Source organism: Pseudophryne corroboree, chromosome 1, assembly GCF_028390025.1.
Source record: "Pseudophryne corroboree isolate aPseCor3 chromosome 1, aPseCor3.hap2, whole genome shotgun sequence".
Classification (NCBI taxonomy): Eukaryota; Metazoa; Chordata; class Amphibia; order Anura; family Myobatrachidae; genus Pseudophryne; species Pseudophryne corroboree.
In genome coordinates, this window is record NC_086444.1 from 662,678,597 (window position 1) to 662,699,672 (window position 21,076).

The 21,076-nt window shown below is 47.7% G+C and overlaps 1 protein-coding gene across 7 annotated transcripts in view; it reads right to left on the reverse strand.

Moving 5' to 3' along the window:
- The window catches only part of SHOC1 (shortage in chiasmata 1), a 642,525-nt gene that overhangs the window by 90,894 nt on the left and 530,555 nt on the right, over positions 1 to 21,076 (reverse strand). For all 7 annotated transcript variants that reach the window (XM_063914688.1, XM_063914690.1, XM_063914693.1 and 4 more), the window contains one exon: positions 12,527 to 12,648. In XM_063914688.1, the coding sequence (XP_063770758.1) occupies positions 12,527 to 12,648 (122 nt within the window). The remainder of the gene's footprint in view (positions 1 to 12,526; positions 12,649 to 21,076) is intronic.

Genomic DNA, 21,076 nt, shown 5'->3' on the forward strand with positions numbered 1-21,076 from the left:
ATCCACAACTGTTGTGCTGCCTCAGTTATCCATATATATATATATATATATATATATATATATCTTCAAGAAATAAGGATGCACTCACCAGACTTCTTCAAAAGTACAAAAACGAGCCTTTAATGTCAGTGTCACCAGCACATACTCACAAGGTCATGGTCACCATGGTCGACCATGACCTTGTGAGTATGTGCTGGTGACATTAAAAGCTCGTTTTTGTACTTTTGAAGAAGTCTGGTGAGTGCATCCTTATTTCTTGAAGATATATTTGGGACTTTTTCTAGATTGGACTTTGCTCTAGATTTGGCACTCCAGCTGTTGTATGAAAACGATTTGTGAGTGCAGCTTCCATATCCTCATTATATATATATATATATATATATATATATAAAATATTTGATTACCAGTACTGCGCTTATAATTTTGGTACTTATCACTGGTTTTTATTACTCACAACCTTGGTGTTTTTTCAGGGGTATCCTAAAAGTCATATTTACTTTTATTCTGTTGGCTTTAAAACGACACCGTAGCAAAGCCCCGAAGAATGGTCCTCTGCCAGAGGGGACCTGTTAGGAAAGGTATTGGGGTAGTGTTTCCTAGGGGCTGCCTATTCTTTAAACACTTATTGTATAACTATGTATGTATAACTTATTGTATAACTATGTATGTATAACTATGTAACTGTGGGCCTAATTCAGATCTAATCGCTGCTGTGCGTTTTCGCACAGCGGGCAATCAGATCCAAACTGTGCATGCGTATATGCACCGCACTGCGCCGGCGCATCGCACGGCTGCAACAGGGATCGCTGGTCAGCGACTAGATTGTGGGAAGGATCCATTCGCACGGGCGTTCGCAAGGAGATTGACAGGAAGAGGCCATTTGTGGGTGGTAACTGACCGTTTTCAGGGAGTGTCTGGAAAAACGCAGCCGAGCTAAAGCGTTTTGTCAAAGTCGAAAAATATTGCAGTACATACATTACGTACGAACTACTCACAGATGGCCTCCGCGCGTGTACTTGTTCTGCTGTGCGTGCACATATTCGCAATTTGCGTAAGGTCGCTCCCGCGGTTGTGCGCATCAGTGCGTGGTATGGGTATTTACGGTAGAGTTTGTGAATGCATGGAGAGCTATCAAAACACATTACATATTTAATCCAAATAGTGCACAATGGTGGTCATTCCGAGTTGTTCGCTCGGTAATTTTCTTCGCATCGCAGCGATTTTCCGCTAATTGCGCATGCGCAATGTTCGCACTGCGACTGCGCCAAGTAAATTTGCTATGCAGTTAGGAATTTTACTCACGGCATTACGAGGTTTTTTTCTTCGTTCTGGTGATTGTAATGTGATTGACAGAAAATGGGTGTTTCTGGGCGGAAACTGGCCGTTTTATGGGTGTGTGTGAAAAAACGCTGCCGTTTCTGGGAAAAACGCGGGAGTGTCTGAAGAAACGGAGGAGTGTCTGGGCGAACGCTGGGAGTGTTTGTGACGTCAAACCAGGAACGAAACTGACTGAACTGATCGCAGTTGCCGAGTAAGTGTGGAGCTACTCAGAAACTGCTAAGAAGTGTCTATTCGCAATTCTGCTAATCTTTCGTTCGCAATTTTACTATGCTAAGATTCACTCCCAGTAGGCGGCGGCTTAGCGTGTGCAAAGCTGCTAAAAGCAGCTTGCGAGCGAACAACTCGGAATGAGGGCCAATGTACACATAGTCCTCCTGCACCCCACCAGAAAATAACAACAGTTTAAATGGTTTCAGAACAAAGGGATTCACCTTTACAGAATAGGAGGGGACGGAACAAGGTCATAAGGTGGTGTTTGGTATCCAGCTGTAGGGTATAAGGGAAACATTCCGGTGTTGGTTTGAGTAAGATCGCATGTTCCTGCGGATAGTTATGTGCAGGAGCAGAATATAGATATAAACTGTATTTACTGTACATTATGTATGCGGCGGGAATCCAGAGGAGACCACCCACAAGAGCAGTGAAAATAGACATCGCCCACCTATTCAAACAGACCTATGACCTCTCCTGTACTGTAAAAGGGCATTCCTGTGTCCAATGGACAAAGGGATTACAGTATCTATTGTATTGCTTTTGGAAGAAGTGTATAAAGAGAGCCTGCTTCTAGCCTGGTCAGACACAAGACTCACAAAGTTATCTATCAGATGACCGGGGACCGGCCGGGTTGCGCAAGTTTGTCCACTCAAGTATGTACCATTGACTGTAGCCATTATTCTGTTATATTGTCTTATATTGTATTGTATATATTGTAACCCCCTTTCAGCAATTTTACGCTGTGGTGTCGGAACCCAGTGATTTAACTACAAATCGGTGTTGTGTCTTCCTTTCCCTGCTAAGGTTTAAAAGTGTATTAGTAACGCATTGCATTGCTGTATAAGGTTTAAAGAGTATTCATTGGGTGTGTACGCGCTGCGGGTGCATTGTACCGTCAGCGCGGCGTTTGTACACAGAGTCCGTACATCGTACGGGACTCTGTACGCTATTAGCGTAAAAAGTACGTAGCGTGTGTACCAAGTATAGCGGCCGCAGCGGCTAAAGGTTTAAAGTGTGTTTAGAGTGTATAGAAGGTATAGCTTTTTGTTCCTGTTAGATAATCAGCATTATCAGTTTTCAGGGAAGTTGTCTGACATCAAATCCGGTCCTGAACAGGCTGATGTGATCGCACCGTGTACACACGGTGAGATATTTTCTTTCGATTTTGACTATATAGTCAAAATCGCAAGAAAAGTTAGTGCAGATCGCAAGGTGAAAGTCACCTTGAGATTCCGATTCGATCCCGATGCGCGGTGCTGCCAGGTCGGCATCGCAAGAAAAGATAGATTGTGCAGGCAAGTCAATCCTTGCTAGATCGGTGTACTATCTAGTTCATCTCACATGTCAATGACATCTCACATAAGCCAAAATCTCACTTAAGCCAAAATCGTAAGCACACATAGTCCATATCTCAAGAAAAGTTAGTCAAAATCTGTGCTAGCTGGGCTCCGGGGAGTTCAAGGGAAATCGCAAGTGAAAATTGGGCATAGCAAGGATCTCACCGTGTGTACACACCCTAAGGTTGAACTGGTGAAAGCTTTTTCATTATTTATACTGTATAACACTATGTCGAATTTACACTTTATTAGAGGGGTATCCGGACTCCAGGTCGACAACAAAAAGGTCGACACACCTTAGGTCGACGCCAATTGATCGACACACCTTAGGTCGACGTGGACAAAAGGTCGACAGGAACAAGGTCGACATGGAAAATGGTCGACATGAGTTTTTCACAATTTTTTTCTTTTTTGGAACCTTATCATACTTAACGATCCACGTGGACTACGATTGGAACGGTAATCTGTGCCGAGCGAAGCGGAGCGAAGGAACCATGCCCGAAGCATGGCGAGCGAAGCGAGCCATGCGAGGGGACTCGGTGCACTAATTGGGGTTCCCGGTCACTCTACGAAGAAAACGACACAAAAAAAAAACATAAAAAACTCATGTCAACCTTTTTCCATGTCGACCTTGTTCATGTCGACCTTTTGTCCATGTCGACCTAAGGTGTGTCGACCAATTGAAGTCGACCTAAGGTGTGTCGACCTTTTTGTTGTCGACCTGGAGTCCTAGACCCATTAGAGGTACTTGGAGATTACTCCTGTGAAATACTTTCGTTATACAGGTTGAGTATCACCAGGATGAGCATATGGGTGTTGCTGGCGCTGGGGAGGAAATTGACAAGGAGGATTCTGATGGTGAAGTGGTTTGTTTAAGTCAGGCACCCGGGGAGACACCTGTTGTCCGTGGGAGGAATATGGCCATTGACATGCCTGGTGAAAATACCAAAAAAATCAGCTCTTCAGTGTGGAAGTATTTCAACAGAAATGCGGACAACAGGTGTCAAGCCGTGTGTTGCCTTTGTCAAGTTGTAATAAGTAGGGGTAAGGACGTTAACCACCTCGGAACATCCTCCCTTATACGTCACCTGCAGCGCATTCATCATAAGTCAGTGACAAGTTCAAAAACTTTGGGCGACAGCGGAAGCAGTCCACTGACCAGTAAATCCCTTCCTCTTGTAACCAAGCTCACGCAAACCACCCCACCAACTCCCTCAGTGTCAATTTCCTCCTTCCCCAGGAATGCCAATAGTCCTGCAGGCCATGTCACTGGCAATTCTGATGAGTCCTCTCCTGCCTGGGATTCCTCCGATGCATCCTTGAGTGTAACGCCTACTGCTGCTGGCGCTGCTGTTGTTGCTGCTGGGAGTTGATGGTCATCCCAGAGGGGAAGTCGTAAGACCACTTTTACTACTTCCACCAAGCAATTGACTGTCCAACAGTCCTTTGCGAGGAAGATGAAATATCACAGCAGTCATCCTGCTGCAAAGCGGATAACTGAGGCCTTGGCATCCTGGACGGTGAGAAACGTGGTTCCGGTATCCATCATTACTGCAGAGCCAACTATAGACTTGTTTGAGGTACTGTGTCCCCGGTACCAAATACCATCTAGGTTCCATTTCTCTAGGCAGGCGATACCGAAAATGTACACAGACCTCAGAAAAAGACTCACCAGTGTCCTAAAAAATGCAGTTGTACCCAATGTCCACTTAACCACGGACATGTGGACAAGTGGAGCAGGGCAGACTCAGGACTATATGACTGTGACAGCCCACTGGGTAGATGTATTGACTCCCGCCGCAAGAACAGCAGCGGCGGCACCAGTAGCAGCATCTCGCAAACGCCAACTCTTTCCTAGGCAGGCTACGCTTTGTATCACCGCTTTCCAGAATACGCACACAGCTGAAAACCTCTTACGGCAACTGAGGAAGATCATCGCAGAATGGCTTACCCCAATTGGACTCTCCTGTGGATTTGTGGCATCGGACAACGCCAGCAATATTGTGCGTGCATTATATCTGGGCAAATTCCAGCACGTCCCATGTTTTGCACATACCTTGAATTTGGTGGTGCAGAATTATTTAAAAAACGAGAGGGGCGTGCAAGAGATGCTGTCGGTGGCCAGAAGAATTTGCGGGACACTTTCGGCGTACAGGCACCACGTACAGAAGACTGGAGCAACACCAAAAACGCCTGAACCTGCCCTGCCATCATCTGAAGCAAGAAGTGGTAACGAGGTGGAATTCAACCCTCTATATGCTTCAGAGGTTGGAGGAGCAGCAAAAGGCCATTCAAGCCTATACATCTGGCCACGATATAGGCAAAGGAGGTGGAATGCACCTGTCTCAAGCGCAGTGGAGAATGATTTCAACGTTGTGCAAGGTTCTGCAACCTTTTGAACTTGCCACACGTGAAGTCAGTTCAGACACTGCCAGCCTGAGTCAGGTCATTCCCCTCATCAGGCTTTTGCAGAAGAAGCTGGAGACATTGAAGGAGGAGCTAAGAAAGAGCGATTCCGCTAGGCATGTGGGACTTGTGGATGGAGCCCTTCATTCGCTTAACCAGGATTCACGGGTGGTCAATCTGTTGAAATCAGAGCACTACATTTTGGCCACCGTGCTCGATCCTAGATTTAAAACATACGTTGTATCTCTCTTTCCGGCAGACACAAGTCTGCAGGGGTTCAAAGACCTGCTGGTGAGAAAATTATCAAGTCAAGTGGAACTTGATCGGTCAACAGCTCCTCCTTCACATTCTCCCGCAATTGGGGGTGCGAGGAAAAGGCTCAGAATTCCGAGCCCACCCGCTGGCGGTGATGCAGGGCAGTCTGGAGCGACTGCTGATGCTGACATCTGGTCCGGACTGAAGGACCTGACAACGATTACGGACATGTCGTCTACTGTCACTGCATATGATTCTCTCACCATTGAAAGAATGGTGGAGGATTATATGAGTGACCGCATCCAAGTAGGCACGTCAGACAGTCCGTACGTATACTGGCAGGAAAAAGAGGCAATTTGGAGGCCCTTGCACAAACTGGCTTTATTCTACCTAAGTTGCCCTCCCACAAGTGTGTATTCCGAAAGAGTGTTTAGTGCCGCCGCTCACCTTGTCAGCAATCGGCGTACGAGGTTACTTCCAGAAAATGTGGAGAAGATGATGTTCATTAAAATGAATTATAATCAATTCCTCCGTGGAGACATTGACCAGCAGCAATTGCCTCCACAAAGTACACAGGGAGCTGAGATGGTGGATTCCAGTGGGGACGAATTGATAATCTGTGAGGAGGGGGATGTACACGGTGATGAATCGGAGGATGATGATGAGGTGGACATCTTGCCTCTGTAGAGCCAGTTTGTGCAAGGAGAGATTAATTGCTTCTTTTTTGGTGGGGGTCCAAACCAACCCGTGTGGCAGACCCTGTCACTGAAATGATGGGTTGGTTAAAGTGTGCATGTCCTGTTTATACAACATAAGGGTGGGTGGGAGGGCCCAAGTACAATTCCATCTTGCACCTCTTTTTTCTTTAATTTTTCTTTGCGTCATGTGCTGTTTGGGGAGTAGTTTTTTGAAGGGCCAGCCTGCGTGACACTGCAGTGCCACTCCTAGATGGGCCAGGTGTTTGTGTCGGCCACTAGGGTCGCTTAGCTTACTCACACAGCTACCTCATTGCGCCTCTTTTTTTCTTTGCGTCATGTGCTGTTTGGGGAGTAGTTTTTTGAAGGGCCATCCTGCGTAACACTGCAGTGCCACTCCTAGATGGGCCAGGTGTTTGTGTCGGCCACTAGGGTCGCTTAGCTTACTCACACAGCTACCTCATTGCGCCTCTTTTTTTCTTTGCGTCATGTGCTGTTTGGGGAGTAGTTTTTTGAAGGGCCATCCTGCGTGACACTGCAGTGCCACTCCTAGATGGGCCAGGTGTTTGTGTCGGCCACTTGGGTCGCTGAGCTTAGTCACACAGCTACCTCATTGCGCCTCTTTTTTTCTTTGCGTCATGTGCTGTTTGGGGAGTGTTTTTTGGAAGGGCCATCCTGCGTAACACTGCAGTGCCACTCATAGATGGGCCAGGTGTTTGTGTCGGCCACTTGGGTCGCTGAGCTTAGTCATCCAGCGACCTCGGTGCAAATTTTAGGACTAAAAATAATATTGTGAGGTGTGAGGTACTCAGAATAGACTGTAAATAAGTGTAAATTATGGTTATTGAGGTTGATAATACTATGGGATCAAAATGACCCCCAAATTCAATGATTTAAGCTGTTTTTTAGTTTTTTTTAAAAAAAACACCCGAATCCAAAACACACCCGAATCCGACAAAAAAAATTCGGTGAGGTTTTGCCAAAACGCGTTCGAACCCAAAACACGGCCGCGGAACCGAATCCAAAACCAAAACACAAAACCCGAAAAATGTCCGGTGCACATCTCTACTATCTAGTTCATCTCACATGTCAATGACATCTCACATAAGCCAAAATCTCACATAAGCCAAAATCGTAAGCACACATTGGGCCTAATTCTGAGTTGATCGCAGCAGCAAGTTTGTTAGCAATTGGCCAAAACCATGGCCCTCATTCCGAGTTGATCGGTCGCAAGGCGAATTTAGCAGAGTTACACACGCTAAGCCGCCGCCTACTGGGAGTGAATCTTAGCTTCTTAAAATTGCGACCGATGTATTCGCAATATTGCGATTACTAACTACTTAGCAGTTTCAGAGTAGCTCCAGACTTACTCTGCCTGTGCGATCATTTCAGTGCTTGTCGTTCCTGGTTGACGTCACAAACACACCCAGCGTTCGCCCAGGCACTCCCACCGTTTCCCCGGCCACTCCTGCGTTTTTTCCGGAAACGGTAGCGTTTTCAGCCACACGCCCCTGAAACGCCGTGTTTCCGCCCAGTAACACCCATTTCCTGTCAATCACATTACGATCGCCGGAGCGAAGAAAAAGCCGTGAGTAAAAATACTTTCTTCATAGTAAAGTTACTTGGCGCAGTCGCAGTGCGAACATTGCGCATGCGTACTACGCGGATTTTCACTGCGATGCGATGAAAAATACCGAGCGAACAACTCGGAATGAGGGCCCATGTGCACTGCAGGGGGGGCAGATATAACATGTGCAGAGAGAGATAGATTTGGGTGTGGTGAGTTCAATCTGCAATCTAAATCTAACTCTCTCTGCAAATGTTATATCTGCCCCCCCTGCAGTGCACATGGGCCCTCATTCCGAGTTGTTCGCTCGGTAAAAATCTTCGCATCGCAGCGATTTTTCGCTTAATGCGCATGCGCAATGTTCGCACTGCGACTGCGCCAAGTAAATTTGCTATGCACTTAGTAATTTTACTCACGGCTTTTTCATCGTTCTGGCGATCGTAATGTGATTGACAGGAAATGGGTGTTACTGGGCGGAAACAGGCCGTTTTATGGGCGTGTGGGAAAAAACGCTACCGTTTCCGGAAAAAACGCAGGAGTGGCCGGAGAAACGGAGGAGTGTCTGGGCGAACGCTGGGTGTGTTTGTGACGTCAAACCAGGAACGACAAGCAGTGAAATGATCGCAGATGCCGAGTAAGTCTGGAGCTACTCAGAAACTGCTACGAGGTGTGTAATCGCAATATTGCGAATACATCGTTCGCAATTTTAAGATGCTAAGATTCACTCCCAGTAGGCGGCGGCTTAGCATGAGCAAATCTGCCAAAATCCGCTTGCGAGCGAACAACTCGGAATGACCTCCATGGTTTTGCCCAACTGCTAAAAAATTTCCTGCTGCGATCAACTTGGAATTACCCCCATAGTTCATATCTCAAGAAAAGTTAGTCAAAATCTGTGCTATTTGGGCTCCGGGGAGTTCAAGGGAAATCGCAAGGGCATAGCAAGGATCTCACCGTGTGTACGCACCGTAAGTCCTGGACTGCGCAGAGACTGCACAAAATCAGTTTGTGCAGCTCTGCTACACATGCCATCGCACACTTGCACAGCGAATATACACTCCCTCTGTAGGCGGCGACTATCTGATCACAGGACAACAAAAATCGCTGCCTAACGATCAGATTTGAATTACCCCCTATGTACTATTTGTATGCTAATGAGGGGGATGTCATACATATCACTGAGTTCAACACAATCAGTTTGAATTTAAAAAACAAATAGCAATTTATTTTGTACAAAAATGAAAATAAAATATCACAGCTTCTTATAGTATATAAAATTGCCCTAATGCAGGCAGACTTTGGCAGTTAATTTCTTGTTTCAAAGTATTCTCAAACAATATATCTTCCAACACGTTTCGTCGACATACAATTTATCAGGGGTGTTCAATACCGTTAAGGTACTTCAAAAGTTGCATAAATCCTTTATTGCTGTCACCTTTTGATTGGCCTGTTATTCCAGGTTTGATACTTGTTAGTTTTAAATTGGGTGGTCTCTGTATCTGTGCCCAATCCTGGTGAAGGGCCTGTACAGTGATTCTAATTGCTCTCTTCCTTTAGCTGTAGCAAGGGCCAGTGTCCTCGTGCGGTCACTGGCCCTGCTACTAGCGTGCGCGTCCCTCCTCACCTGGGACGGCCCGGCGCCGTCCCATGTGGCCGGAGGTAGCGCGGGCTTCGGGCGGTGCTGGGGACCGGATCTGGTCCGGTCTCCACCTGCCCCGCTGAGTGCAGAGTTCGACAGCGGGCGTGGGGGCGGCGGTGCATATCCACCGCCGCTCCACGCGGGTGATGGCGGCGGGCCTGCATCCTCCGGGACTCAGGCCCCGCCAATCACAGCGCCGCTTTTTGAATTTGGCGCCAGACGCGAGCCAATCACGGCTCGTGAACTGGCAGCCAATCGGGAGTGGCGGCGGCGAGCCAATCCCGGCTCGCCGTGTCATAGCCCCGCCCCCCGGCACTGGTTTGTTTTAGCCAGCGCCGGGCGCAGGAAGTCTGTTCGGGGACGGAGAAGGAGCGGAGAAGAGCTCCTGAAGATAGACGAAGGAAGACGGCGCCGGAAGTCCCGGAGGGCGGCGGTGGTTGCAAAAGAGCTGAGACACGCCGCCGCCCGCCAGGTGAAGTACAAGGAGCCGACCCCCATCGGTGAAGACCTCGGAAGTCCTGGGCCAGCGGTGTGCAACGCAAAAGAGCTTGCACCGGCCACCGCTGCCCAGGTGAAGTCTCCAGGAAGCCCGGAGGTGGTGGGAGCTATCCCGCCTCCGGCGAAGACAACGCGGTGGGCGTGGCCGGACCAGACTTGGTCCAGCCGTGGCCCTTTGGACGGGTAAGTGCAGGTGCCTACCCCTAGACCACCAGGGATCGGGCATTAGGCCCGTGGGCATTGTCAGGCCCTTCCGGCCTGTGGGCATAAAGTCGGGCCCTCCTGGCCCGTGGCACAGTTGAGCGGGCATTAGGCCCGGGGGCACATAGTGGGCACTAGGCCCATAGGGATAGTCAGGCCACCGGCCTGTGGCACCAGTAGGCGGGCACTAGGCCCGTGGGGCAGAACAGGCACTAGGCCTGAGGCAACATAGGCAGGCCCGTGGCCTGCTCAGCAGAGGGCGCAAGGCCCCATTACCCCCCAGATAGGCAGCCATAGGTAGGGGGCCTCCAGCACAAGGAAGCCCAACACAATTGTGTGCTGCTGAAGTCGGCGATAGGCCGCAGGTTGCTGAAGTCGGCGATAGGCCGCAGGTTGCTGAAGTCGGCGATAGGCCGCAGGTTGCTGAAGTCGGCGTTACGCCGCAGGTTGCTGAAGTCGGCGATAGGCCGCAGGTTGCTGAAGTCGGCGTTACGCCGCAGGTTGCTGAAGTCGGCGTTACGCCGCAGGTTGCTGAAGTCGGCGATAGGCCGCAGGTTGCTGAAGTCGGCGTTAGGCCGCAGGTTGCTGAAGTCGGCGCTACACCGCAGGTTCGCATAAGTTGGCGCTACGCCGCGTGTGTGATGAGTTCTCAGTTTTCCCCACAGCCAGGCCCCCATGAAAGGTAGGCTGTCGGAAGTACGCGTTGGTGAGTACCACAAGGTTGAAACAGTATTACGGTGTTGTGCTATAACCTTTGTATAAGTGTCTTTCCGTATAAAGCGTAAGCAGCGCCACGTCCCGTGGGCTGTGTTGTGTGTTCTCTTACAGGAGCAAAGAAGAAGAAGGGCCAGTCGTCTGGCGGAGGCCGAGTATATAGCTGGTGAGCATAAAGGTGTTTTGTGTGTGTTCGTGGTGTATGTTGCCCCTCCCCCACCTCCCCTTTGGGCGTTTTCGTTCAGGGTCGCCCCTGGTGCTTCGCACCACTACGGGGGCACCCAGTCTGAGGCCACAAGTGCCAATGATGACCTTTCACTGAGCCCAGTGTAGGCCACCCCTGCGTAGTGTGTCCCCCATTCGTTTCAGGTCACCCCAGGAAGTTCTGTGTCTGGACGTGTGCCAGTACCGTCTGAGCTACTTCGACGGACTGAAGGTGGAGGACGGGAGGCGTGAGGTACGTAGGCTGGTAAGTGAGCGATCCGAACTTTGTTCTCCAGGGCCCCACCCCCGTGCCTCTTACATAGCAATAGCCTATTTGACTCTTGTAGTTAGTGAATCACAATTTGTAATAGAAGGAAAGAGGTAGGTCCCATATAGGTCCTCACTTTTCCGTCTTAGTATAATTCTCTCTTGATCAGTGCAGTGCAGTCCAGGTGTCAAATATGCAATTGCTTATTTGACTCCAGGACTGCACTGATCAATAAAGAAGGAAAAGTGAGGACCTATATGGGAGTCATTTGTTCCAAGAATAATTACCACAAGGAAAGTTATATTAGTAAAGAATCCACGACAGTGTGGCTGCCTTTATCCTTTTTGCATTACCCAAAAGAACAGTGACATTTTGCTAATAAAGCCCAGGAATAATATTATCTGCATCAGTGCCGTTAACACCCCATTGCATTATTGTGACATTGTGAAATACATAACCCCTTTTGCAACAAGAACAGTTTACCACAGCCCATTGCAATACTGTAGCACTTTCGGATCAAAAGAGAGCTCCACCGTAATTTGTCAGTGAAAATTTGAACATTATGTTAGGAAACGTTAGGAATATAGAAAATGTCATTGAGTTAGTATTTTTCATCACTCTTCTCATCACCTCATTATTATCTTCTTGGAGTATGCATGTACCTGTGATTATATTGATTGAACCATATAATTCTTGAATGATCCCGTGTATTGTGAGCTGTAGTCAAAAGAGATTTTCCTTGTCTTCACAAAATTTAGTGTTGTCTTTTTTCTCTGTATATGTATAATTATGAAATTCACCCAAGCTTACCTAGTGGCCACCTGCATTGCCCCCCAGGAGTTGATGGTGGTGGGGTTTACAGGTAAGGGGTGCTAGGCTGAAGCTTTGCCTGGGGTGCAGAGAGACCTTACACCAGTCCTGCATATGCTAATTCTAGGCCATCCTATGATGATGTATTAATTGTGTGATGGGACAGTATGTTTGTGACTTCAAGTGACTGCAATCTTTAATTATTGAAGCTATTCTTACAGAAAGGGAATGGCATTGACTAATGATATTACCTAGAGGATCATTATAAATTATGACCTTGCTTTTCCTGGAGAGGAGATAGAAATGTAGGCATGTATGATTTATTTTGAACAGTAAAGTAAATGGCTTTTATCCTCTTCCTTCTCAGAGGTAAGTACTTACTCAGAATGACTTCTCTGCTTGGCATATAAGAGGACCCAGCAGTAACTATATTGCAGAGACAAGGCCACAAGTTTGAGGATCAGGTTCTCTGCTGACTTATCATGCATAAATTCATCCAGTCTCTAGTAACAAAAGAACAAGGTTAAAAATTAGGTTTACAGTGAATGCTGTTGAGACAAACTGTTGGACCAGCAGATACAGGGGCATGGTCACATACCTTCAGCAAAAAGCAATGGAAAAAAAAAAAAAAAAAACCTGCAGAAGGGGGATATTTCTCCTCCTCCACAGTTTCTCAGGCCCTCACTGAGCCCCTGCTAGGCCCTCACTGGGTCCCTCAAGCATAGCTGGGCCTTAATAATTAGTACCAGCACCCCATCCTCTCTCAGCATTCCTGCTCAGTTACAATTTTAGTAATGGCTTGGAAAGTGGTGGTGCGTGGCAGGTTTTTGCAGCCATCAATGGCAAACATGCTTCCTTGGTGCTCTGTGAGCAAAAGCTAGTTACCTCACTAACTAGATATCACAGTATAGTAGATGGGACAGTTGCCACATCTTCCTCCTCATTCCATAGGCTCAGCCCTTGGCCACATTTTGTCTTGTAATTTGTTGAAATCCTAAATAATTTTATTGCAACAATTATATGATGACATGTCCCACAACCAACTTCCTTTTATACAGTACATTGATTAGTTGTCTTACTGGACAAACTTATTGAAAGCAGTGATCTACTGATATACCCCACGCATGACAGTACGGCCCTGGTAACAGGCAGGAAAAATGCAGATTTCCAATACAGTTCTGGATTAAGATCCTAAGTCAGAGGTGCTTTTGCATCTGTGGATCTGTGAAAATATGCTAATTATGTAGCCACAGGGATTTGTAAAGAGACGCTGACAGTGGGGGTCATTCCGAGTTGATCGCTAGCTGCCGTTGTTCGCAGCGCAGCGATCAGGCTAAAAATCGGCAATTCTGCGCATGCGTATGGGGCGCAGTGCGCACGCGCGACGTACTTTCACAAAAGCCAATGCAGTTTTACACAAGGTCTAGCGACGCTTTTCAGTCGCACTGCTGATCGTTGAGTGATTGACAGGAAGTGGGTGTTTCTGGGTGGTAACTGGACGTTTTCGGGGAGTGTGTGAAAAAACGCAGGCATGCCAGATAAAAACGCAGGAGTGCCTGGGGAAACGGGGGAGTGGCTGGCCGAACGCAGGGCGTGTTTGTGACGTCAAAACAGGAACTAAATAGTCTGAAGTGATCGCAAGCTAGGAGTGTGTCTGCAGCTACTGTGAACTGCACATTTTTTTTTGTAGCAGCGCTGCGACCCTTTCGTTCGCACTTCTGCTAAGCTAAGATACACTCCCAGAGGGCGGCGGCTTAGCGTTTGCACTGCTGCTAAAAGCAGCTAGCGAGCGAACAACTCGGAATGAGGTCCATTGTCTCTGATCTGCTGATTGCATACAAAGACACACCATGTGTTGCAACAGTGAACCTCTGAGGAACCCTACGGTTGCTCAGAATGTTCAACTCTTCAAACGGCGATTCTGAAATATTTTACACTAACATCCTTTTCATACTCTGAGTCTATACTGACTGGCAGTAAAAATCTATTCATTATTGTGAAAGAACTACTAACCCTATAAAACACAATGTTCCAGACTGTACATTTCTAAATACAATGCACCCATAGCATAACAGCAGGGCTGTTTCTAGTGGCGGGGGAGACGTGCTGTCACATGGGGCACCCGCCGAAGCACTTTGTGGCTTCTTCTGCTCCATCTTCCCTAGCACTACGCTCGGGGGGCGCGAAGTTTCGTGGAATGATGCGGTTGCGTAGTGACATCACCAGTGTACACTCCCTTGACAACGAGCATTACCCTTTGCAACGAGCAGTACCCTTGGCAACGAACATTGTCTGTGCACACTTCACAACGAGCATTGCCCTTGGTAATTTAAAAGTAATTACAAGCTTTACTTTAGGGCATAATGAATCACAGGCATTGCGGTGTGTGGCATAATATGGTGCAGAGGACATAATATGGGTGGTCATTCTGAGTTGATCACTAGCTGCATTCGTTCCCTGTGCAACGATGAGGCAAAAAAAGGCACTTCTGTGCATGCGCGACGTACTATTACAACGAACAAGGTCTAGCGAAGCTTTTCAGTCGCACTGTTGGCCGCAGAGTGATTGACATGAAGTGGGCTTTTCTGGGTGTCAACTGACCGTTTTCAGGGAGTGTTCGAAAAAAACGCAGGCGTGACAGAAAAAACGCAGGCGTGGCTGGGCGAACGCAGGGCATGTTTGTGACAGCAAAACAGGAACTGAACAGTCTGAAGTCATCACAAGCACTGAGTAGGTTTTGAGCTACTCTAAAACTGCACAAAAAAACTTTGAGGCCGCTCTGCGATCCTTTCGTTCGCACTTTTGCTAAGCTAAAATACACTCCCAGTGGAAGGCGGCATAGCGTTTGCACGGCTGCTAAAAACAGCAAGCGAGCGAACAACTCGGAATGACCACCATGGTGCAAGGGACATTACTGTTTAGAACTTAATATGGTGGAATGTTTTGTTTTTTACTGTTGTTGCAGGGTCAAAAACTGGGGTGTAAAGTAGCCTTTTGCTGCGAGACAATGCCCATTTTAGTGAGGCTATGCCCATTTAAACGAGGCTGTGCCCCCTCACCGGGAGTGCGCGCAAAATAGTTTTTTTTCCACTTAACTGAGGATTTTTCCCTTCAAAACTGTTAATAACATTGTTTTTTAAAATTTATATTATTTAATAAAGTTTAAAAAGTATTTTTCTAAATATTTAAACATTATATTATGCACATCTGCAGAATGGATCTCCTCATCAAAAACAGGGGGACAGGGTGGGACGGCGCAGTCGCATGAAATCTGACCATGCCAGTTAAGTGGATTTATAATGTCTATTGGGGGGGGGGGGGGGGGGGGCGCATTTTTGAATGTCTATACAAATTGTCTAGAAACAGCCCTGCATAACAGCATTTACAAGCTGAAGCCCAACATTTGACTCGTGTGATTCTCCACCCGTGGCTCTAACTGACATCCAAAGACCCTGCTAGAAACACATGAACTCTAAATGACCCAAAACAGACATTTAGAATAGTGTAAGGAGGTAGATTTTTCTTCATCATGGTGTGCATCATACACCTCAGCAGACTGAAGAAAAGGACCAAATTTAATTATACGGCCCCTTATTTGGGGTAATTTCTAAAGGATTAATTATGTACCCAAGTGACTCATTTGACTCTGTCCTATACTCACTCCTCTTTATTTTTATTGGGAAATAAAGGTTGTGATAAAGATCATATTTCCCAAAATAAATTTAATGTAAACAAACTTGACAAAAAAATTCTAAACTAAAACATCCCACCAAATGGTGTCAATTTTATGCAATATCGGCATAGACAATCGTTTGTGGGGTGCACACCAATGCGTTTATGATCCTGTTGTAAAAAGATACATTTATGGGAACAGTTAGACCTGATTTCAGGTGAGTTCTGTCTCTAAAGGGTTTAACAAACGGAGTGTTTTATTGACCTGAGAGGGTGTGAGGATACGGGGTTCTTCTAATCACTCAGACACAGAGCCGATAAAACCAAAGTGATGGTTTATTTCTCACTGCACACCGGAATAGATATCACACAGCAAACAGAGCTAAACATAGCTCAGAAACAGTATACAGGTAGCAGTACAGATAGTAAGTCCCAGTATAGGATTTAGGCCCACCGCAATTCCACACAGAAGTTATAGATAAACAGGTGCACACAGCAGAACTATCACTGAGTCCACACAGCAGTGATCGCAGATTAGTCCACAGGAGAATATGTGTATAAACCCATGCAGGAATAAATACGTGTAAGTCCACACAGCACTGGTGATGCGTTCCACAAGGTACCCTGGCAGAGTATCACCCCTGAGTCCTGCAACTAACATGCAGAGCTGACCTGCGCAACCTCTTTTAAAACCTTCCAAATGCCCATCATGCCGCGCTCACCTGGGGAGGAGACGCAGGTTCCTGATTGGTGGGATCCCACCTCAGGTAGTTCCCTACTCCCTCCCACAGCTGGCCTTCTCCTGCTGACCACATGCCGGGTCAGGCTCCGAGTTATCTGTGAGAGCCCAGGATTTAACAGAGGAAAGTAAACAGAAGGAACAATGACAGGGAAATTGGTTTAGGTCCTGATTGTCCCCTGTGGAGGAGCATCTTCAGAGAGACATTACCTGGCCCTCATACTTCCTGTGTGACCATATAAGGATCATAGATGGTTTACACAGGATTATCCATGATACTTGTAATCTCGTACACAGACTGGCATTCTCCTACAATAACATAACATGACAGCACTAGGTGTCAGGTCACAGCCCACCTGTATTTACCTGGGTAAGATTATAGTACAGAATATATAGGCTAACGAATGAACACACACATGGGGTAATAGCAGGGACGTGCAGTCAGGGGAGGCAGGGGAGGCAGTGCCTCCCCTGTCATTAATGATTAAGATAATACAAAGAAGATGCATATGACACATATTCTGTGTCATATGTATCTTCTTAATATTACTCTTTGCATTGCTGTTTTCTTTTTGTGTTTGGGAGGCACCGATCGTGGTGCCTCCCGTTGTCACTGGGGAAAGTATGGGGAGCGGGGGGCGGGCACGGGCGGGGACTAGCCATGGGCTGTAAAAGTAAATATATGGGAAAGCGGCACCATTAGTGGTGCCGCTTTCATACAGGGACGTGCTTTCAACCTATGAAAGCACGTCCCTGTCAGTGAGGCCACAGTGATTGGCCAGCGGATCCGTTGTCAATCACTGTGTGGGCGACGCTGGCGGAGGAGGTGCGGGCGGCTGGATGCGGCGATGGTGCGGGCGGCGGGATGCGGCGGTGGTGCGGGCGGCGGCGGTGCGGGTGGCGGGTTGCGGCTGCGGTGGAAATTTACCTTTATCCTGCAGAGTTTGGCAGCGGAGCGGTTCCAGTTTCAAAAATGGCGCCTCAGCGTCATTTTTGAAATTCAAGATGGCCACCGCGAGCCAATCACGGCTCGCCGCGTCATCGCCCCGCCCCCTCCGGCTGACTTATATAAGTCAGCGCGAGGCGGAGGAGAGTCAGTCCGACGGCGGAGGAGGAGCAGTGAAGAGCTCCTGAAGAAAGAAGACGCCGGAAGTCCTGGCTGGGCGGCGGCTATGCAAAAGAGCTTAGCAGCCGCCGCCCGCCAGGTGAAGACGCTGGAAGCCCTGGGGGGGTGGCGCCCCCCAGGTGAAGACGCCGGAAGCCCTGGGAAGGCGGCGGCCACGCAAAAGAGCTTAAAGGCCGCCGCCCCCAGGTGAAGACCCAGTTTAATAAAGCTTATTTTCAAGACGTGTGGTGTTTTATTTTAATATTTTCTTTACAGGTGGACTACAGGTGCCAGCGGGCCCTTTATGTCCGGGCATGCTGGCACTTGTGGTTCTCCAAGTGCCAGCATGCTGGGGCAGGCTTGCTGGGACCTGTAGGCTACCTGTAAAGAACAATATTACTATTCTTTGCAGGTGGACTACAGGTGCCAGCAGGCCCTTTATGTCCGGGCATGCTGGCACTTGTGGTTCTCCAAGTGCCAGCATGCTGGGGCAGGCTTGCTGGGACCTGTAGGCCACCTGTAAAGAACAATATTAACACACAATGAACCCCGCACCCACCGCCACCAGGGGTGCGGGGCATAGCACTGGGCTATCAGCCCAGTGCTGGTTATTGCTCGGGAGGGGGGACCCCATTTTTATTTTTTGGGGTTCCCACTTTCCGAGGAATTCCAACCCTGGGCTGACTGGCTGGGGGGGCAGATTAATGTTATGGCAGGGGGACACCACACTGAGTGTCTCCCCTGCTATGGCATTACTCCCCCTGGCTGGTTCTGCCTAGTGCTGGTTTTACTGATGTGTTGGGGGACCACACTTTTTTTTTTTTCCGGGGGGGGGGGGGGGGGGGGCGGGGGTGGCGGGGGGAGGGCTTGTTAGCTGCCAGTGCCTCCCCAACCAGTGACCTCACCACACGTCACTGGGTAACAGTGACACAAGCCAGATAGATAATGGACCAAAAGGAATAAAAAGTACTTTACACGCTATAAAGATTTAAACGCCATAAATACAGTTTTAGCCCCTGCCTATATCTTTACAGAGGGTACTAATGGTCTAATACAGAGGAAATTGAAAGAAACCTTTATGTGAATTTATCTCACCGTCTATAGGTGAGTTATTTGTGGAGTGCCTCAGGTCTTGGAATACCAGTTTGGAGGTGTACTTAATTAGCAGTCTTGCTTCTCCTTGGTTTCCGAGATTTGGAGGCAACGTCAGGAAGGAAAGAGAAAATAAATTCTTTCTGGCGATTAAGCACTTATGTTGGACAACTAATTAGTTTATTCTGTATTGGAAGGGGTGGTGCTCTTGAGTTGGAACTAAGCTGCAGTCCAGGGGCAGGTTACCTTAACTCAATTGTTTTGTGATTGTTTATGGAAGTTGTCCAGAATCTAATCTGCGTGTCAAATCATGACCACAATAGCAGCAGTGTATAATACAATTTTGATTGAGCAGAGTTGCTGCACTTGCTCAGGGGGGTGTAGTACGGCATGCCGGTGGCCGGGCTCCCGGCGACCAGCCGGCATACCGACCGCCGGCATACCGACAGTGTGGCGAGCGCAAATGAGCCCCTTGCGCTTTTATTCTCCCTCCAGGGGGGTCGTGGACCCACACGAGGGAGAATATATGTCGGTATGCCGGGTGTCGGGATTCCGGCGCCGGTATACTGTGCGTCGGGATCCCGACATTCGGCATACAGAAGACTACCCGCTCAGGGGCAGCAGCATTTCCAACCAAGTCTGCTGTATGTGTGGATCTGAGCACTCAATCAGCACAGCAGACTAGAGAGATCAGAGGGCAGCTGTCAGAGAAGAGACAGGTGTCTAACCATAAGGTTTAAGAATGTGTGCTTAGAAAGCGCAGTTCTGACTACTATTGGTTATATTAAGCATGTATATTTAGTATGGAATGTTTAACCATGTCCTGACTGGGTTGGGCATGAAATGTTGACATTTTGTACCAGTGGTACAGTGGTGACTTTCCTTAGCCTGGTGGTCTTCTGGTTCTGGTAGTCATGTGATCGCCACTTCTGGGTTAGAGCTGTGGTCCTCCAATGTTCCGGTAAGTATAATTCACCTATCCCTAACCCTAATACCTGCTCCTATCCCTAATATGGGGGTACGTGTGGGGGCACAGCCTAACGCCAACCTATCTTTACAGCCTAACCCTAACCTCCCTCTAGAGTGACATTTCATCTGTCAACATTTTGAGACTGTCGACATTTTGACAATGTTGTCTAACTGCCGACATTGTGGTGTCAACATTATGAATGTTGACATTGTTATTGTCAACCTTTTGGCTACTTCCCTTTCTGAACACTTATTTATATGAGCTAAATATAGATAAAGGTTCTTAATAATCGCATGCAGGGACAGAGCTTGTGAGAAAGCTCTGTCCTGCGTTGCCTCTCCGCAGACATATCAGGGTATTTTTCATTAACAATAGTATGTGTTATACTGCTGCCAACATTGCATCTAACGCCGCCACCGGGTACACCCCATCGCGACTTCCACCCGTGCCGCGACCCCCCAGACCTGCAAACTTACAGGCAAATGGTTCCCGTGCTTTCCTCCAGTATTCTGGAGCGGTCATGTGAACGCCGGCTTCCTGCACTGTGACCCATCATCTGATGCTGTAAGCTGCTGTAAATACTGACCGCCGGGATCAAGCACTTGGAAACCCTCTCTTTAGAAATCTTGTGTTTGACCCTATTAATATAATTTTTAATGCTTAAAGGTGGTCTGAAATAAACCCATATGCACAGGTTTTCTAAACGCTGCCTGCTCAATTCAACACATTAAAGTCAGTGGAGAGATCTTTAAAAAATGCTTGTTAACAACATCACATCAAATACTTGACCATGTTTTTGCTAGGCCCGCCATCCCACAGCTGATGTTTGGACACTATGGGCGTGATTCAATTCTTTTACCCATTTCCACACCCGTTCTGTTTCTGCCCTCAGGGACGTTGTATCATTATTTCAGCTTGCTACCCCCGGAGTAGCGAGGCACCCAACCCTTTACACAGCTAAACCTGATTACTATGGGCGCAATATGCACGATAACGGAGATCATTTTAGAAAGGAAATTGGGCGTGATATATCATTTGAATCTCACCCTATGACTAATACGAGTGGTCTACCTGCTGTGGCCTGTTGTAAAATTAGAATGAAATTTAAAACATTAAACACATGAGAGGTCTTATTATCTTACTTAGTGAACCACCCTCATATCTCAAAATTCTTAGCAAAGAAACAAAAAACAGGTATTCCCCAGCACACGGAATGACATCAACATCAAGATTTGAAAACTATATGGTGGAAGTTAATTCAGAGATCTCAGTTACATATATTTGCAAAGAGATCCCTATGACTAAGTCTAGATTGGGGTGGGGAATCCCACAAGCTGGTGAAGGCCAGTTACC